Source organism: Cibotium barometz, chromosome 56, assembly GCF_041138505.1.
Source record: "Cibotium barometz isolate CiBa-2024 chromosome 56, ASM4113850v1, whole genome shotgun sequence".
Taxonomy (NCBI): domain Eukaryota; kingdom Viridiplantae; phylum Streptophyta; class Polypodiopsida; order Cyatheales; family Cibotiaceae; genus Cibotium; species Cibotium barometz.
This window is the reverse complement of record NC_141101.1, coordinates 13,524,902-13,545,908: the sequence shown is the minus strand read 5'-3', so window position 1 is coordinate 13,545,908 and position 21,007 is coordinate 13,524,902. Positions and strand designations below refer to the sequence as shown.

Sequence of the window (21,007 nt, the reverse complement as noted above, 5' to 3'; positions counted from 1 at the left end):
AGTCTTAAGGGAGGGAGGGAGAGAATGTATGAGAGAGTGTGTGAGAGGGGCTGCCTTGGGCCCTTAAAGCCCCTGTCTAGAAACTCAAACCAGCAATTATTTTTTTTATTTTTTTTTATTTTTTATTTTTTGTGAACGCCTCGATCAACAAGGAGTCGAATGCCTCGAACGCCTTGAACCGTTAGAGGCGTGCCTCGTAACAACTATGCACTGCACATGGATCACACCTTCGGAGCTTCCACCGAAGATGCACTTCTTCAGAGATCACTTCCTCACACTCACTGAGGATGGATTCATCCACTAGCCGGGCTACCTGAGTACTCACATGTCCCATGCCATGCGGATTGCGATTGGCTAGATACGGGTTTCATCCCACCGCCTCAAAGTGGAGACACGAAGGGCTGAGCACATTCTTTAGAGTCAAGGAGCTCAAACAAAGACCAAGGGATGAGAGGATTTGCCGATAATGCCACACAGAGGTTGAGACAAAGGAGCATTACATATGTCGCTACCCAGTATACTATGAGATCCGCAAGAGGTTTCACTATCTGTTCCATGCGGGATTTGGCACTCTCTCCACGATCATTGACTTCCCGGACCAGCGTTGCCTAGGGCTCTTCGTACTCGAGCTCCGCAGACATAGGGACACTTTCTTGAGAGAGCTTCAGCCCCAGCCACCCCGAATGCTCTCACCAACCAACCATCACCAACTTCTTCCAGACCCAGGAGGAGGACACCCATGCAGTGGATCCAGTGGACCCACCTCACGCTGCTCCAGACCCACCTCGCCCAAGATGAGTTACCTCGGACCGGACCTCCGCATGCCAACGTGCCTGACGCTGTCATGTGCATGCACATGGACATGCTAATCCCAAGCTAAATCCCTCATTTGAGATGGATAAACATTAGGATTATGGCACTAGCCAAGCTCAGACAGGCTCAAGAAACTTGAAAGGCTTAGTGTGGACACAGATTAAGTCGACTAGGCTTACCTCAGGTTGGTGATGGATTATATGAGTATTTATGTCCACTGAAGCTGACCAACAACAATCAGCCAATTGGCCTAGCAACCAAAGGGCCTATAAAAGGCCATGTTAGAAAACATTGTAGATCATCTCAAGGTGGAGCAGGTCTATAATAGGACCCTTGAGGTCTAGATTAGGATTTGGGGTTGCTAAAGGCAACCAACATCTTGTACCTTTTTGTACTCTATGAATATACTGAATATATAACCATCTCTCTCTCTCTCTCTCTCTCTCTCTCTCTCTCTCTCTCTCTCTCTCTCTCTCTCTCTCTCTCTCATGTACCCCATTTTAACTAGTAGCATTAGCTTCCCACTCTCCCTAGTTGCTGCTTCCGAATGCCCCCCCTACTGATGTATTGTGGGGCTAGATACTTAGTTCTTTTTTTTCTTTTCCAGACAGTGTATCAGATGTCACATGGTTGTAACTTTGGTCTCATAGGTCACTTTGGCCTTTTGAGCAGTCAGGCCAGCAGGCATTGCAGCTAGCCCCAGAGTACAGCCGCACCAGAGGTACACTGATTGATCGGGCTATAGAGCTGGGGCGGTCCAGGCGCCCCAAGATGAGAGGCCCATCTCGACACCGGCAGAGACTACAACAGAGGATCAGGACCATACTAGCACGGCATGGGAGACGTCCAGTCAGAGTACTCACCATGGAGGACATTGAGGATATCCGCCATCGACCGATGAGAGACACCTTTGGATAGTGATGTGTATGATGCTTACCTTTGTTGCTGGAGTTTTCCTCCCAGATGTTACCCATTAGGAGCTCCTAGTACCGTACTTTTCCTCATAGTTGTTTCAGTTTCAATTAGTTGTTTAGTTGTTTTTAGCTTTCCTTACACAGACATTGTATCAGATCCACCAATTGTTGTAACCTTTTTGGTCTCATAGGTCATTTTGGCCTTCTGAAGACGTTAATATATCATTTCATTTCTCTCTCTCTCTCTCTCTCTCTCTCTCTCTCTCTCTCTCAATGTTGATTGTACTTGCATCAAGTGTTCCTATGCAGGGCTTAGGGTTGAAAGAAGACTACGTAGAGCTTCCGCATGTCATAGTGATATCAGAGCATCATGCTCAACTATGCTAAGTGCATAAGTCTAAGGAGAAGAAACACAGCATGTGTTAAGATCCCTAGAAGTTGATTGGTGTTAGGTAAACCCAAGGGGATGATTTCATGAGAGTTGGTAGCCAGTTGGGGCTTCCCCAAAAGCTTTTATGGAGCACTCCAAGGGATGAAGTTCGTCCAAGGGGTGGAGCCAAGGGTGCCATGATCAGTTTTCAAGAAGAAGGATTCATGTTTGTGTTCAGGGACAGGGCAAGAAGGCAAAGGGACAAAGTGGAACAAATGCACAAATCTCTACATTAGATTTGGAGTGGATTCAGAGACCTAAAACAAGATTTTTAGTGAAAAGGTTGCCATGAAGGGAAGGATGATAGATATGGGAGACCATATGTGGAGACAGGTGTAGCCTCTATGGAGACGCCCAATATTTTATTTCGGGATATTTTATTTTGGATGCGCCTTTTAATTCATCTACCGGGATTAATGTGTTTAATAAAGCTATATGCACTGATATGATGTCTACCAAGATTAATGTGTTTAATCAACTATGTGCACTTGTATGATAGTCACGATTAATGTTTTTAATCAGCTGTGTGCACTAAATAAATTATTTTGGATGAAGGCGAAGAATGAGAGGCGGATTATGTGTTGATCATAGGTGAAACATGTGTTGGACCACGATGGAATATTTTGAAAGGCATGTGAACACCTTTTACGATTTCATATTTAGGCATCAATATTTTTGTAAGGCTGAGGTCTCGTACCCTTATATATACCAAATAGTATTTTATACTTTTGGTAGATCCAAGACTTTATATTAATGCTTGTTATATTTTTGTAGAGCTTACACGCTCATAAACTCAAAAGTACTTGTGCTTTGTTTTTAGAATTATCTTTTTGGAAAGCAAGAGCTTTATCTAATACATATAAATATGGGTGAGTGGTATAAGGGTCACACTTATCCCAAGGGAGATTCAACCCAATCTTGTATCGACGATGATCTCTATTCTATTTTTTTCCTCTCTCTTGTTTGTTTAATTTGCTTTATTAAGGTTTATGTTTTTAATTTGTGCGATTATATGTTATGCTCTATTTTTTGTGTTGAGAAATTAGAATTCCTTCTCCAAGGGTCTTAAGGGTCCTGACAGTGGTGAGGGAAGCGTCATGATCAGTGAATCAACAAGCGTCTACGGTATATTATTGAGGTTTTCGATGGTGGTGGTTTAAGTAGCAAACAAGAAAATTATAGAGAAGAACGAGAAGCAAGATAAGTGCTACTCGCCTTCGTCTCCTCCGCCTCTCTTCTCTCCCCCGCCACCTCTCCCCCCTCCGCCTTCTCCTCCGCTGCACGTTTTTTGTTTTTTTTTTGTTTTTTGGTTTTTTTGGTTTTTTTGTTTTTTTTTCCTCCGCCTTCTCCCTCTCCTCCCCTTCCGTCCCGCCCCTCCCCCCACCGCCAGCTCCCCCCCGCCTCAGCTCCCCCCTCCCCCCCCCCCCCCCCCCCCCCCCCCGCCCCGCCCCCGCTATCCTGTAGCCCTCCGCCTCTCCTTTTCCTCGCAGGGTTGTGTCCCTCTCGTTGGTGACCCCGGTTTCTGGCCTTTTCCCTCTGGAGGACTCCATGGAAGCCGCTCCGACTACCCCTGCCGGTTCCGGTCTCCGTCTGGAGTTCACAGCTGAAGATCTTCAGTTGTTTGTTTCCACAGTATCCGCTCTTGAGGCCTCCTCCTTGGTCTGCAAGATAGTGGGTAGTCGTCCGATGCGGAGAGAGCTTCGCGACCTTCTGCAAGGCAGCCTTGTTGGCGTGCCCGCCAAGATCGTCAGCGTAGATTTTTTGGGACGTGGCTACTACCAGGTGGATTTCGAGTCCCCCCAGGCAGCTCAGATGGTGCTGGCTCGGAGCCCCATTGCCCTCCGCTCATCCCGGGCGTTCCTGGCGCGATGGACTCATGGTTTCGACCCCGCTTCTGACCCGCTAGCAGGCGCGACAGGTTTCCCCGTCACTATCTGCTTTCCTGGACTCCGTAGGGAGTACTTGCCCCTCTTGTCATCCATTGGCAAGGCGTTCGGGCAGGTGGTGGAGACGCCTCAGACAGCGGCTTCAGTGATTGCTCGGGCAGCAGGACTCCCGGCCATTCGTGTTGTGGTTCCGTCACCGGAGTCCCTCCCGAAGACGATCCTCCTCCCTTGTCTTTCTGGAGGACATCTGATACAGCGCGTGGAGTATTCGGGCCTCCCCGGCCAGTGTTACAAATGTCGGGAGATGGGCCATCTCGCACGCGCCTGTCCCCGCAAGTTGGTTCATCCTTCACGCTATGCCACCTCTGGACCCCCTGCAGGAGACCCGAGTGGTGGCCATCCACCTCAGAGACCGGACATCCCTGGCTCGCCACAGCAGGCGCCATCATCTGACGAGCAGGCCCCGGCGGAGGATGCCGCGCAGACCCAGGAGGCTGGCGGATGGCAGGAGGTTCGCCGGCAAAAACGCCTGGCCCGCAGAGACCGTCGCAGACGCCAGCGAGTAGCACAGGCTGGCGGACAGGCGACCCCGGCTGGCGTACAGGCACCTACCCGCACTTATGCTCCAGTCAGGGATAGGCGGCCAACAGGTCCCACCCCGATGGACGAGGATTCAGACTCAGTGCCCGTTGAGGCCGCTGGTGGAGCCTCCCACGTGGAGACCCCGCTCCCGCCTCCCCCCGCGGGGGGCCCCGCCCCCTCCTTGGAGCAGATTCCTGAGGATCCCGGGCCGCACTCTGCGACCCCCGGCTCCCCTTCCCCTCACCCGGAGAGCACTCCTTCCACCCCCCCCTCTCCCCCCCCAGCCCCCCCCCTCCCGCCTCCCCCGGCGGCCCCCCCTGACACCTATCCTCTGGCAGATGCCTCTCCATCCTCTCCTCGCTCTCCCCCCTCCTCGCCGCGAGCCCCCATCCCTCCCTCGGCCTCTCCAGGATACTTCGCCAGACCACCCACTGCCCCGGGGCAGCGCAGCTGGGTAGGCCAGAGTTCAGTCCAGCGGCTGTTCCACCGCCACTCCGGGCCGGTGGAGATGGCGATCCTAGCTTCGCCCGCCATAGAGTTCTCTCCAGCCTCCCCTGGGGGGCCCCCGCGAGTGATGGGGCTACCAGTGGATTACGGTTTTTTCAGGTGCCTCCAGCTGGATGCTGGCCCATTCGAGACACTGGTCGCGCCCTTGCGAGTTTGCGTGGTGTGCCATCCCTCTCGTTCTCCTTCAGTGGTGAGCAGCATGGTGGCCTTCTCCTTTCCTCTCAGTGTTGCCCCAAACACAGCATGGGATTGCAACTCTGTAGAGGAAGTTTTGCGTGATCAGATACTGGAGTTTTCTCACCACTTCAGCGACTTGGGGCTCACGGACCTATTGCAGACCCGATTACACTCAGCCCGCATGAGCTTGTTTGGTATAGGAGATTGGCGGGCGGATCCGGTCCACACCTCAGCTGAGGCGGTGCTACTGATTCTCCTCCATGCCGCCCCGAGGGTGCAGCCGACCTTTAGATACATATATGCAGAGGATTGGTCTCACGCCTATGCCCTGGACAGGGCGAAGGCGGAGTGGGGCTGGACACAGACACAGGTCACCCTCTTTTTGGAGAGACTCCGCACCCGGACAGACAGTGACTATTCTCCCTCCAAGCCGGCGCCCAAGACTCACAGAGTGGAGGGCAGATCATCCGGGCCGGCTGAGAGGAGTGAGCCAGTGGCGGCTGCTTCAGAGGGCTCTCGTTGGAGGACCCATAGATATCCTTTTCATCCAGGAGCACCACCTTTCTGCCGGGCGTACCCGCACCTGCGGGAAGATCTTGCCAGGCAGGAGTCACACTTTTTGGTCACCGGCATATGGCTCCCAGGGGAACCAGGGTGGAGTATGCATCTCAGTCAGCGAGCAGCTTCTATCCGAGGTTGTGGACTCTGGCACTCTGGTCCAGGGTCGAGCGCAGTGGATCATCCTTCGGGTTGGGGAAGACCGCATTGGCTTCCTCAACTTCTATGCCCCTAATGGGGCGACCGGGAGAGCCGAGTTCTGGAGCACCATTAGGCAGTCCCTCCCCTTGGCAGACCACTGGTGCCTAGGAGGGGATTGCAACATGCTGGAGGATGCAGAGGACAGGATGGGAGGCAACCAGGAGACCATTCATGGGCCGGAGCTCGCTGCCTGGGAGGAACTAGTGCTGCAGGTGAGAGGGCAGGATCCGTGGACTCTCTCGGAGTTTGGCAGGTTGCAGGGGAGTCTATCTTTTTCGCGCTCGGATAGACGAGCCACAGGAGTTAACCTTTCCCGCATCGACAGGTTCTACATTGATGAGTGGGCTTGTGATAGAGGTGGCACTGTGGGCATACTTGCAGGCTCCTCGTTTTCAGACCACTTTCCAGTGCTTCTCCAGATCGAGGACCCTACGAGAGGAGAGCGGGGCCAGAGCGTCCGGATTCCAGATTGTCTCATAGAGGAGCCCGAGATTGCGATCAGAGTTGAGCAGGTCTGGCAGGAGCTGCAGTTCAGGAGAGGAACGGCAGCCAGCGATCTTGCCAGTGGCTTGCAGGAGATCAGTCGGATGCTCAGACAGGCTGCCTTGGACCGTCTGGAGGCCTTCAGAGAGCAGGAGAGGAGCCTACGGAGGAGTCTAGCGTCCCTCCAGAGACTCCAGGAGAGGGATCCTACGAGCCCTTGGATCTCAGAGCAGATGGAGTCAGCTCGCACTGAGATCAGATCCATCGAGGAGAGGAGGGTGGAGTTCCGATTCCATGCTCGGGCTTCTTTTTGGACACAGGCTGGAGACAGAGTGACTCGAGATTTCTTTGAGGCGACAGGGCCTCGCTTCAGACGAGAGGGTCTCAGGCGTCTTCGGCAGGCTGATGGCCAGGTTGTGGTGGATCCCCCCACGGCTCGGGCGATAGCCACAGATTTTTACAGGGATCTTCTCTCTGCTGAGCCAGCAGATGACAGGGTGAGAGAGGCTCGGGAGGCAGTCTGGAGCTTCACGAGACCGGTTGTGCCGGCCCATTTGCAGCACTCCCTTCTCTCCCCCTTCTCGGATACGGAACTGGAGGAGGCTCTTCAGGCATTACCTCGGGGCAAATGCCCAGGAGAGGACGGTCTCTCAGTGGCTTTCTTCCAGAGGTATTGGGGCCTATTACATAGGGGCTTCAGATTGGCATTCCAGGAGATTATGGAGTCGGGAGTCATGCCAGACAGCATGGCAAAGGGGTTGATTCACTTGATCCCCAAAGAGGGAGGAGACAGACTGGAGATTAGACAGTGGAGACCGATCACCTTGCTAGGCACGGCCTACAAGGTCCTAGCTAAGGCGATCAGCAGGCGGCTTCAGCCTCACCTTCCGGACATCATCCACTCCACGCAGACAGGCTTCATCCAGGATAGGAGCATTCTGGATAACATTTTCTCTTTCTGGGAGGCTACGGCTTTGGCTAGATTTCGGCAGGAGGATCTGGCAGTGCTCCTTCTCGACTTCGAGAAGGCATATGATCGGGTGGACTGGGCCTTCTTGGAAGGCACTATGGAGAGGATGGGCTTCCCCCCTCAGTGGATCCGTGGGGTCTCTGCACTCTACACATCGGCTCATAGCCAGGTGCTGATACAGGGCGTGCGCGGAGAGAGGTTCCAGCTCTCGCGCTCGGTGCGGCAGGGGTGCCCCTTGGCGCCCTTTCTTTTTCTTTTTGTGGCGGAGGCCATGAGCACTTTTTTGACGGCACAGGATACAGGTTTGCGGGGCCTCCAGCTTCCCATCCGCACCTCGGAGGAGCTCCTAGACTCGGAGTTTGCGGATGACACTGCTGTCTATCTTCAGGGAGGTGAGGAGAACCTCCGCCGCTTCGCCTCAGCCATGGACAGGTTTTGCAGAGCTTCGGGTGCTTTGATCAACTGGCACAAGTCGTGTGGGTTGTGGGTCAGTTCTATGCCCCCCCCGACTTGGAGGCCAGTTGATGGTTTTCAGTGGCTGCCCCCCGGCACTACAGTGCGTTATTTGGGATGCTACGTGGGCATTGACATATCTCCGGAGCAGCAGACAGCCCCCCTTCTTCTGAGCATTCGGAAGAAGCTTCTGTATTGGAGTACCGCTCGTTTATCTCTGGCTGGCCAAGTAGTTGTGGCCAACCAAGTTATGCTTGCTACCATGTGGTACATCACTTCTTGCTGGGCCTTCTCGCAGGCGTGCATTGGCCAGGTGCAGAGGCTCATCAGGAACTTTCTTTGGTCCGGTAGGCCTTGGCTTTGAGGAGCGTTTTGCAGCTAGCCTTCTGAGGGCCTGGGCGCATCTGAAGCCGTCACTCTTCCAGACTCCCCCGGGCACCGATGAGGATCGCCTGAGGCAGCCATTTATCTGGAACCCCTTGATTCGACTTCCCAGCGGCCACATGGTTGGATCGCGGCCTCACGTGTCGTGGGGCCCGTTGAGCTCCGGCCCAGCCCAGTCCCTAGACGACTGGATATGTTTTCAGCAGCTGCCTCTAGAGGCTCAGGAGAGGAGACTCAGTGGGATGAGGGGCAGAGAGTCGATGAGACGGGACATTGAGGCGGCCATCCCCCGGGAGTGGCGGACCCCAGTACAGGGTCCTCCACCTCCACAGTGGATGGGTGTCTTTACTCGGCATGAGATCCTTCTAGCGGTCTGCGGCACAGCGGAGAGAGTCGCCCCACTCACTTTCGAGGTGGGAGAGGGTGGCCAGCTTCAGAGGACACGACTGGATTTGGATGGGCTCCAGGGTTGTATTCTTCAGAGGGTGCGGGTGGTCGGCTTTCATCAGAGACAGTGGCATGTAGACCCCTCACCGGCCTCGATAGGGGAGGACTGTTCTTGGAGATTATGGGCTTGGGACAGCAGGCCTCTTATTCGCCTTCAGTGGGATCCAAGTGAGTGGTTTTGGCGAGATCCCTACTCGGCCCCCACCAGCCCAGGCATCCCCTTTTTTCAGTACACAGCGAGGCTGGGGCGGCGGATTCAGAGGCACAGGATAGCGAGCACCCCGGCGGCGGCGGCCGAGCATTGGCGGCGACAGGGGCTCTCCCCTGCCTTTCTTAGAAACTTCTGGCAGCGCCTTTGGGCCAGCTTCCGGCCCCGGAAGGTGACGCTTTTTCTCTGGCTCACAACGCATAGAGGACTGGCTGTGGGGGCTTGGCTAGCTTTTGGCAGACACCCAGCGTCCTGCCCTCGGTGCGGCCATGCACAGGAGTCGCAGCGGCACTGCTTATGGGATTGCCCACAGGCACAACAGGTATGGCAGCGCGCTCTCAGGATGGTTTTTGCAGGCTCACCAGGTGAGATGCTGGTGACGTGGGGTGTGGTGGCTTGGGCCACGGACAGCGGCCCGGCCCTTGGATATGAGGACGTCCCTGGCAGTGCGACCATCCAGGTCTCTGACAGGGCGATGGCGGTGGTTCCGACGCCAGACTTCTCTTCGGCAGCCCCTCAGGAGGGGGTCGGGCAGCACAGATGGGAGATGATCAGCAGCATGACGGCTTGGCACATATGGAGAGCCCGATGCAGGGAGGCCATTGACCGCCAGGCCACTCCACCGGCGGAGGTCATACAGGCCCTCTGGGTGGACATCATTCACACCTTGAGAGGACACTGGGGGAAACTCCAGGGCGACTCGGACCGCATGAGAGGGCGCCGCAAGGCTTTCCTCCGCACGTGGCAGCCTGGCCCTTTCCTCACCACGAGGGGCGAGGATGTCACTTGGCACTATAGGCCTCCAGTTTGGCTTTTCTCACCTCCCACATGTACTACTATGTAGCCCCCCCCAGAGAGCGGCCAGCCACGGGGGTGGAGCTCAGGTGTTCACTGTGTTTTTATCCCTCCTTGCGAGGTGAGCTTTGTAGCCTTATGGCGTTTTCTCATTAACTAATAGAAGGATCGTTTTTCCGGGGAAAAAAAAAAAGTGCTATAGTGGCATATAGTGGTGTGAGTGTACAACATTAACAAACAATTTCCGTGCAGCACAACAATGCCAACTCTAAGCGCGCAGCACTACCAGCATAGCGCGAGCCATGGAATAAAGCCGGGATAGCGAATCACAGACCTCCTCCTTCCATTTGGTTGTTCCAGAGACATGGCAGACAGCCCAATCCTTCGGTCCTTGCAGGATGAGTATTAAAGCTATAATATAACTTTATAACATAAAGCTATAATATAAGCTTACCATATACTCTAAAGCTTACAAAACAAAGCTTGAATATCTCATATTTAAAAAGCTTCAAGAATTTACCCCCCTTTTAACATTTATATTTAGAACGTTTAAAAAGCTCCAAGTACTCAAACTTTTCTCTTAAAAACCTTTGATACTTAAAAGCTTTATGTTTTCCTAACTTTCAAAAGCTTAATTATCTAAGTTCACAGAATTTACTATTTAAAGCTAAACAATTTTTGGACCGTTTTTGCCTTACCTGTCGCAAAAACTTATAAATCTCATACGATTTATAATCAAAAGGGAGTACGACTCAAGCATGAGCTTCAAGCAAACTCATCATCAATAATTACTATTATGAGCACACTTCCAGGATTTTTCTAGCATTGCTTTTTGCCGATTAAATCAAAGTTTTCAAGTACAAAGCATTCTTGTTTTGGGCTTCTTCGACATCTTTCGCTCGACCATGATGATGACAACTTCTCTCTCGAGCAAGAGGATAATTCTGCACATGAAGGTATTTTTGATAATCCAGATCAAACAAGAAGAACTTCTTATGCCGGAGTCTATTATTGACCAAGAGACCATCACTATATCACTACACATCAAATATCTTGAATCATCCTATTATGCCAAATGGATATCATAAAAGTTTTTACATTCTTACCAAAATCTTATCCACTCATACCATCCATGCAATTGAATCAACTGTGTGCGTTGGTATGATACCGCCAAGTTTGATGTGTTTAATCAGCTATGTGCACTGACTAAATTATTTTGGATGAAGACGAACAATGAGTGGCGGATTATGTGTTAATCCCGGGTGGAACATGTGTTAAACCACTATAGGATATTTTGAAAGACATGTGAACACCCTTTATGGTTTCATATTTAGGCATCAATATTTTTGTAAAGCTAAGGCCTTATACCTTTGTACATACCAAATAGTATTTTATACTTTTGGTTGACCCAACCAAGACTTTATATTAATACTTGCTAAATTTTTGTAGACCTTGCATGCTCATAAACTCAAAAGCACTTGTGCTTTGCTTTTGTAATTATCTTTTTGGAAAGTAAGTGCTTTTTCTAATATATATAAATATGGGTGAATGGTATAAGGACCACACTCATCCTAGGGGAGATTCAACCCAATCTTGTGTAGACGGTGATCTCTATTCTATTTTTCATCTCTCTTGTTTATTTAATTTGGTTTATTAAGGTTTATGTTTTTAATTTGTGTAATTATATGTTATGCTCTAATTTTTGTGTTGAGAAATTACAATTCCTTCTCCAAGGGTTTTAAAGGTCCTAACAACAAGAGACGATGACAATAATCCAAGGTCAAAAGTTTAGCAGCAGGAATGTTGTTGGAGAATGCGCAGGCAAAAGCATAAACTGAACAAGAGAGAGAGTAGAGAGAGCTTGTGGACAAGATCACCTTTTATAATAGCAATAGGCTTTACAATGGCAATAGCCAGCAAGAGATATTGAACAATGTGCAAGGGAATGGATGATTATAAGTGAATATGAGATGCCCCTTTTATAGTGAAGCAAGGAGACTGGCCGACTCAAGGAAGACTTAGCCGCGACTCCAGGAAGAGCTGGCCAACTGCTCAAGACATCCTAAAATAGGAGAAAAATAGATAAAATATCTAACAAATAGGGTAAACCTCTTAACAATGAGATGCACAATTCTAACACTCCCTCTGCAGCTCATAGTGTACAAGAGTCTAAAGAAGATAAGTTGATGAAGATGCAACCATGGATCCTTCAATACCGCGAATACTGGAATCACCTCGGAGAGAGCACCCGCCAACCTATTTCCTCAAAACAAAATGCCACCATGAACAGCAAGGAACTTGCTTGGCTACGAATTCCCACACAAATGTGCAGTGAACTCCAAGAATAGATGATGAGCTACTGGACATACCACGCCCATAATCCCCAACAGTGGACAGAAAAAACATCACATCCCAAAAGCCTCGAACAATGAACTCGAACAATGAACTCGGAACAAAAGATAACCATGTCCTGCCAGATGCCTACTCTGAATCACGGTTCCCATGCACCAGTAATAAGTGGAGTTGCAATCATCCCCCTCTCCCACCCACAAGTCTCCTCTGGCTAGAAACAAATGGAGGGAACTGCATGTATACTAGAGAAGTACACCATCTAGGCCCTCCTGGCAAGGAAGCACCCCAGGAGCCCTAGAAGTGGTACTAGAATCTATATCACTGTCGTGTGTCATGTCTTTTCCCTTTTGATAAGATGAAGACTTGCCCTTGGTCTTCTTCTTCTTCTTGGACAAACAATCCTGGGACAAATGTCATCTCTTCCCACAAGAGAAGCAGCGACTCCAACTTTCTTTTGAACTGAAGTAAGTGCCCGATCAGAACTGTTAAGAGACACCTTTATCTTACCCTAAGAAACGAGGACAGACTCTTCCTCCAAGAGTAGGGAGCTAAGATCATCAAAATCTAACTGAGTGCATGTGACCTAGCACCTCAAAGATCGAGAAATCACATCATAGTCCAAGGAAAGCTTGGTGAGGATAAGTGCAGCCAGCTGAGCAGAGGACAAAGCAACACCCATTGCCAGTAACTGGTCGGAATAACAAACCGTAGAGTTTCCCTTGCAAGGTAGCTGCCCTCATCGACGAATCTCGAGCAAAGAGATCCTCCAATTTAGACCATATCTGATGAGCACTGGTGAGAGTTTGCACGGCCGGTGAAACCTCCTCTGTGATGGTCCGCACAAGCACTGAATGTGCCTTCGAATCCCGATTCTCCCAGTCTTGTAATTCCGCAAGGAATTCATCCTCTTGATCCTGAGTTCACTACCTAGAGTTCCAAGGACGCTCGGGCTTCTTCTCACACTGCCCTGAACAATATCCCACAAACCTTTGTGGATGAACCAGATCCGCATTTGCAGCTTCCAATGGGCATAGTTGGGTTCTTTCAACTTATCATCCTTGTTCGTACAGGGAGGAGCCATATCCACAGCAACAAAGAACACAAATCTCAGCTCTCCAAGACTCCTCTCAAGTGCTTTCCAACGAAGCAAGGCTCCAGAACCAATCAGCCCCCTCTCAAATCTGAGAGAGAAAGAGGTTGGACAACAACAAAACAGTCCTAGAACCACCAGGAACCTCCTACCATAAGGGTAGGGACTCATGGAGAAAGAAGATGTAGAGCCACTTGTCTGGCAACACCACATCATAGTTGCAATGAAAAGCGTTTCATTCAATTTGAATGAAACGAAATGTTTCGTTATGAATTAAACAGTACGAATGAAACGCGTTTCATTTGTGTCCACCTAGGACTACGATTTAAGCTTTTTTTACCCAGATTCTTTAGTTTTAACTTGAAAACATGTTTTAATGTGTAAATGATGCATATTTGATATTGTTTTGCAGGGAAGGCAACATATTTCTTACATATTATAAACTTATATATAAATTTTGGGCCCGTTTTGTATGAAACATTTTTGAAACGTCTGGGGTTTGAAAGAAACGTTCATGAAACGTGTTTCATGAAACACCTGGCAACTATGCACCACATGCAAGAAACTCACCACAAATAGATGTTGAAGCAGAAAACGCAGCCAAAACACTTCACAACCTGCCTCTGTAGAGCAAAACGCAGCCTTGAGGGCTGGCTGACAGCAAGGAGATGGTGGCTGGACCAGAAAACGTAGCAAGGTACAGAAACGCAGCCACTATAGAAGAATGATCTGCAGCCGGAGAAGCTATGGAAGCAAAATGCACAGCAAAGTAGAAGACGGCGAGTAGTTTGCAGAAGGATGGAGCAGCGTGAACCTAAGCGAGTGATACCAATGATACCATGTTGGAGAATGCACAAGCTGAAGCATAAACTGAACAAGAGAGAGAGTAGAGAGAGCTTGTGGACAAGATCACCTTTTATAATAGCAATAGGCTTTACAATGGCAATAGCCAGCAAGAGATGTTGAACAATGTGCAAGGGAATGGATGATTACAATTGAATATGAGAGGCCCCTTTTATAGTGAAGAAATGAGGCTGGTTGACTCCAGGAAGAGCTGGCCGACTGCTCAAGACATCCTAAAATAGGAGAAAAATAGATAAAATACCCAACAAATAGGGTAAACCTCATAACACAGATGCACAATTCTAACAGATGTCATGTTCATGCACATGGACATGCTAATCCTACGCTAAATCCCTAATTTGCAGCAAATAAACATTAGAGTTAGGGCACTAGCCAAGCTCAAGAAAGGCTTAGTGTGGACATAGATGAAGTCGGCCAAGTTTAATTCAGGTCGATGATGGATTATACAAGTGTTTATGTCCACTGAAGCTAGCCAACAACAGTCGGCCAGTCCTCTTCAGCTCGAGATCCAGGACATCCTCCACCATCAATCCACATGATGTAGCTGAGGGAGACCTCTCGGCCATACTCACTAGCCCCATGCTTGATACTTTGGAGAGTGGTATACCATCTAATAGGGATTGATGCTCCTCTCGTGTCATGTTCCTAGTATTCCATGATGAGATTTCCATGGACAGTTTTGTATCACTCTAGTGAGAGAGTTTTGTTCTATTTTAATTTCCGTTCCATGATGAGATATTCCATGGACATTATTGTATCACTTTGGTCTCATAGGCCCATTGGGTCTTTTCGTAGACGTTTAATATATCTTTCTTTCTTTCTCTACATTATTCTGCATTTTAGAACACTTAGTTCTCCTTGGTAGTGAACCACTTGCAGTCAGCGCTCCGTTGTCTTTGGTCTTTCAGTGAGCTGCTAAGCAGCCATACAGCTTGCATTCAGTAGGCATTTTGCTTGCACTATGCTTAGACACTTCTAGTGTCTGGGTGAGCGAACTTCTTTGCAGGAACAATGGCTAGCAATGATGTATTTGGTATGCTTACGGCTGAGGACAAGCTCGATAGGACTAACTACCTATTGTGGGCTTACATGATGAGGCATTTGTTGGTTGCCAAAGGCTTGTGGAGCCTTGTCTTAGGTGATAAGTCTCATCCAGCTTTGCCAATGGTACAGCAGCCCGCTCCCATAGGTAGTCAGGACACGACATCCTCCGCCATGGTAGCATCTGCACCTCATCAGGACCAGAAAAGGTGGGGTACCCAAGATGCCTGATCTCATGCACTGATTGCTCTTTTGGTGATAAACACAAAACTAAAAATATATACAGAATAGGAAGAGAGGAAAGAGATTCAACCTAACATGTTGTATATTACAAAGCTGAAATATTTACAATGAATCTTACTAGAATCTTCTCTCACTTGGCTGCTCTCCAAAGGCTTGTAGACAATGTGAAGAATGGGAAGGCTCAAAGAGCGGAGTCTTGTCTATAGAAAAAATGGGCCTTGAGCAACGTAGTCAGCTAAATTTGCATTAATGTGCATTAGTTGTGTAACTTATATTAAATTGCATTTTGCATTAATTGCATTTACACATAGCCTCTATGTCTTTTTAAATTAGGGCTCACAACATGAGCTGATTCTCTACAAAACCCTGACTTTAACCCTAATTGATGCTTGAGTGACACATGCATCCAATGACTAAAGATGATGCATGTGACATTCACTCCCATGACTGAAGAAAAAACTCTGTTTTTGTCCTGATATTACTTGGTTGAGAAGTTGAGAAGCTACCTCCACGTGCCACAAGGCGACCTAGCTCAAACATGTCGGCAAAGACACCAGATGGAAGCTTCTCCACTATCACCATGTGGCATGCTTTACTCTTCTCCAGTCTGGTTGTTATTGAGCTGCTTAGTTCACGATGTGCACCATTTCCAATCAGCTTCCTTTCCACCTCCATAACCTCCAGTCCTTGATAATCATATGCATCTGATGGAGCAGACGATATGCAGTTCAACCAGCCAGCAGGCTTTAGACTTAGCTCCAAAATTGTGTTATGCGGTAAGTCATGACTGGCAAAGGGAGAAGAGCCACATTTCATGCCAATGCTATTGGATTCAATACTTGTGGCACCCTCAGATAAACTAGAGGTGCACAAACGTGTATAAGTGGAGTTGTTGCAACCTGACAAAAACAAATCTTTTTTGTATATTCTTTGTGGAATTTGGCCATATTGGACCTGGATAAAGAGCATTCACACAAACAAGAGGATTATTGCAAAGAACAATTATATTAAACAAAAGATAAAACGATGAAATAGCATCTGCAAAGGACCAAGGACAGCCCACAATCAAATGTAGTGCATCATCTGATGAGGTTTGGGAAGATGCCGAAAGCATAAGTCCTACCAACAAAAAAAAATCACGGTAAACATGGAATGAAATGAGATGGAACCAAGTAGGGGTTTTGACTGCTGCACTTGAGTTGCGCAGTAACTCTCTATAAGGACAATCAGGTTACATGGGCGGCTGAGAATCTTCTCTTTATTAAGGGTCTAAGTAAATGTCTAAAATATGGGTCTACCCTGATGGGGTGTGTATGCTGGTCTCCTCACCCTCCCATTGATGAATGTTGTATGATAAATCTTTGCTCTCCACCATGGCTACAAGTATCTGGCAGATTCTAATGTCTTAATCTGAGTCGAGCAGGACATCCTTGTTGTTGATATTGTCTACCTTGCATGACCTGCATAGCCCACCCACTTGCCTTTTCCAACTGTAGATGATCTATAGCTGACAAGTGTGTGTGCAGACTCCATATCATTCAACCGTTGTGTAGATGCAATAATCTTTCCGTGTCTACAAATTTTACAGAAGAGAAAGGCATGCATCTCTAGTCATCATACCAAAAGTTATTGCGTGAAGGGGACCAAGTTCTTCCCTGAAGAGGAGATGGATGCACATGCACCATCTGGCGGATACATGTGGTCATGGGTAGGTCCGACAACCAACCTGCCATATGGGGTACTATATATGGGGAGATTTATGGAACTTTGTAATCATCAAGTTTATTGTGTTCAAGCACTCTTGTAAGCAAGATACCGCCATCATAGCATGCTAGAAAATGAAGGTCTGTTCCACCTCCTCAACCTTATGCATACTCCTAGCTTTTTGTACTCCTGTAACACTGCATGTCTTTATGAGTGACCGGTGGGATGAGACTCACAGCTGCTCTAGAGCTAACCTCAATGCATGTGACAAGTAAAGAACTAGGTATTTACCTGTTAATGTCAAACGGGGGATGCTCTTTAGGCTCAACCAAATGGAATTTGGCTGACTGGACCTAAGTTCTATGGTTACACCTGCCAAATGTCATCTCTAATCACTCCCTTTCACACCTATCTTATAAAATTAGCCAATTCTTCTCCTCTTTACTCAAAAGGTGAAACCATTTCTGAGGAGATCACGTGAGTTATCATCCATCATGTGGCATGCTTACCGTCTGGCGGATACATGTGGTCATGGGTAGGTCCGACAACCAACCTGCCATATGGGGTACTATATATGGGGAGATTTATGGAACTTTGTAATCATCAAGTTTATTGTGTTCAAGCACTCTAGATACCGCCATCATAGCATGCTAGAAAATGAAGGTCTGTTCCACCTCCTCAACCTTATGCATACTCGTAGCTTTTTGTACTCCTGTAACACTGCATGTCTTTACGAGTGACCGGTGGGATGAGACTCACAGCTGCTCTAGAGCTAACCTCAATGCATGTGACAAGTAAAGAACTAGGTTTTTACCTGTTAATGTCAAACGGGGGCTGCTCTTTAGGCTCAACCAAATGGAATTTGGCTGACTGGACCTAAGTTCTATGGTTACACCTGCCAAATGTCATCTCTAATCACTCCCTTTCACACCTATCTTATAAAATTAGCCAATTCTTCTCCTCTTTACTCAAAAGGTGAAACCATTTCTGAGGAGATCACGTGAGTTTTCATCCATCATGTGGCATGCTTACCGACAGTCTTCAACTTCCGAAGCAAGATCATGATAAAATCAGACATTCAGTAGCCTCCATTGTATCTCTTTTCTTTTCTTTTCCAGGGAAAAGATCCTTCTATTAGATAAAAAAAACCAGCCTTGAAGGGCTGAATACAACCACGCAGGGCTAGATACACACTCGCCTCCATGTACGGGGCAGGGATCAAAGAATCAAAGGTGGAGGAAGATGCACTTCTCCCCCGGCTGGCCGCTCTATGAGGAGAAGGCTATTTCATACAAGGGGGGGGGGGGGGGGGGGGGGGGGGGGGGGGGGGGGGGGGGGAATAACCACACACGTGGTCTGTAGTGCCAAGTGGGATCACCACCTCTATTTGTGAGAAAAGGGCCATGCCGCCAGAGCCTCGAGAGGGCTTCCCACCACTTCCGCATGCGGTCAGAGCCACCCTACAGCTTCCCCCAGTGATTGCAGAGAGTATGAATGATGTCGAGCCAAATGCTCCTGATGGACTCCACAGGCGGAGTGTGGGTGCCTTCGATGGCTTCGCTCCATCGAGCTCTCCAGATGTGCCATGCTAGATGTTGCTACAAATATCCCATCTTTAGCACGAACTGGGAGTCCAATGATCAATAGAAGAGGCTGGGACTGGTACTACCAAAATGCGAAGGTGAGAGACCTGAAGGGCTAGCCCCCCACCTTTCCCCTCATAAGCCATGAAAACCTCAGCCTCTGTGGCCCAAGAGACAGTGGCCCATGAAATGATACGGATCGAGCACCTTTCCATCCGGAAAATGCGGAGAATCCGTTGCCAAACCTACTGAGCCTTTGGGGAATCCCAAAGACAATGTCGTTGAGACTCTTAAGGGTGCCGCACCATGGACAAGTTGCTGGTCGACTGCAAATGGCCAACCACATGCCAACTGCCAAACTCCTGTGTGCAAGTAGCCAAAGAAAGAGGGTGATCTTTCGAGGCCGAAAACTGTCCAAGAGCCTCTTCCAAAAATCTGAGAGAAACCACTGTGAGTGGCCCTGTGATTGCCAGTGTAATGTTGCTGCTGAGGTGTCCTCAACCTCGGGCATCTAGTTTCTGCAGCCTAGCCGTGCAGTGTATACGAAGAATGGGGTACCCAAAGTCTCCTCCCTGTCAGTAGGATCATGCCAAGTCTACTCCCCTGGTCCCACTGTCGACGCGTGAGGGGCCAGCTCTCCCAAATCCATAAATGCCACTCTCCTTGGCCACCTTGGCCAGTGGGGGGTCAAGGTGCCACTCATGTGCCTGAAATCCAATCACCCTCACCATCTGTAAGGTGCATCCACTGAAATCATCCAAAGGGGGCTCTGATCTCTCTAATTTGCCATGGGGTCCAATCGAAAAAGTGAACAATGCGCAGCTCTCATCCTCTCACATGAGGTCCGGCCCCCAACATGTGGCCGCTGGGTAAACGGATCAAGGGGTTCCAGATCAAGGGCCACCAAAGACTCTCCTCCGAGGCTACTAGAACTGACTGGTGGAGGGCCGGCCTCAGGTGATCCCAAGCTTGGAGTAGGCTGGCGGCAAATCTGTCCTCAAAAGCTGGGCTAAAGCCGCGGGACCACATCTTTGTGAAGATCCATCTAGTGCTCTGTGGCCAAGGGCACCCCAAGCTCGGAGTACGGGCTGAAATCCTAGGCAAGAGGAAGTCCTTCCAAGGCTCACCGCCTGGGAGAAGTCCTCTAACAATCAATTTGCCCAGCAGGGTTGATGATGCCTAGGCCTCCTCTGCGTCGCGACTGAATGATCACTCTCCAGGCCACCTTGGCCCGGGCATACCTCCCATCATGTCACATGCACTCTGCATTGCGGTACAATGACACATTGGCATGATCATCAGTGCAACATTTATACAAAAGTAGAACCTTTTTTAGGATTATTTGTCTCTTATCTAGCTAGAAAAGCACGTGACCTCCCTCTGTGCGCGTCAATCTCTCCCCGCCACTGTTGTAGGTGTGTTGCTGTTGCTTCTTCTCGCACAGCGTGAGCAGCTGAACGCTTATGTGGCTTCCTGCCCACACGTTATTGTGCCTTGTTCTTACATATGTGGCTCAAATCACTCTCTGATGATGACACGGTTGTGGGAAACCCTCTCATGTGCCAACAACGTGCACTCTATAACAGCCGCCTTTGTCATGGGTGAGCGAAAACGACCCTTGCAACTATGAGAGCTGCTTCCTTACGACAAGGATGTAGCTTTGGGCGACACTTCCTCTGTGCAGCACAAGAACAGTGTGAGCATGTTATATTATTGGCCCTCTATGGTCTATTGGGGACGCCCATCCGACCATTGTGCCATGCTTGCAATTAGTATCGTGAGTGATGTCATATTAAATACTAAATTGTAAGTGCGATTGGCATATACTTTGCGGGTCCATGCTATGTATGCTGTGATTGGGTGATGCCATGTGTACGCATGCTAGTGTTGTTGATATTGGTGTTTGATTGCCTCACCTAACATGTTGACTTGTTGAGTAAAGGTGATGAGTACGAGGATGCCGAATGAGGCGTCGTACTTGTGCCAGGGTCACCGAACGAGGTGTTGCACGCGCGAGGGTTTGTCATGTGCATGGGCGTTTACATCGCCTCGACATTTATGAGTTATTCATTATTTTTGGTTGGCCATGTGCCATTTATTTGTACTCGAATATTTATGCACCCCGATGTGCACGGGTGTAGTGCGTGTGAACTAGAGGTTCACTATTGTTTTTGGTACACACTAGATGTGTGTGAACATCCTCTAGAAGGATTGATTATTTGTGTAAAATAGCCCTATTTTTGGCTAAAGCTTCGTGGTGGACCCCAAAAAGATAGAGACTATAGTGACTTGGCCGACACCCAAAGATATTCATGAACTCTG

General features: G+C 49.0%; 1 protein-coding gene across 1 annotated transcript in view; it reads right to left on the bottom strand.

Moving 5' to 3' along the window:
• The window catches only part of LOC147606923 (uncharacterized), a 61,022-nt gene extending 44,673 nt beyond the window's left edge, over nt 1-16,349 (bottom strand). The window contains exon 1 of the mRNA XM_086791416.1: nt 15,905-16,349. Within this exon, the coding sequence (XP_086647542.1) occupies nt 15,905-16,214 (310 nt within the window). The 5' untranslated portion in view covers nt 16,215-16,349. The remainder of the gene's footprint in view (nt 1-15,904) is intronic.
• Between the last annotated feature and the right edge of the window lie 4,658 nt (nt 16,350-21,007).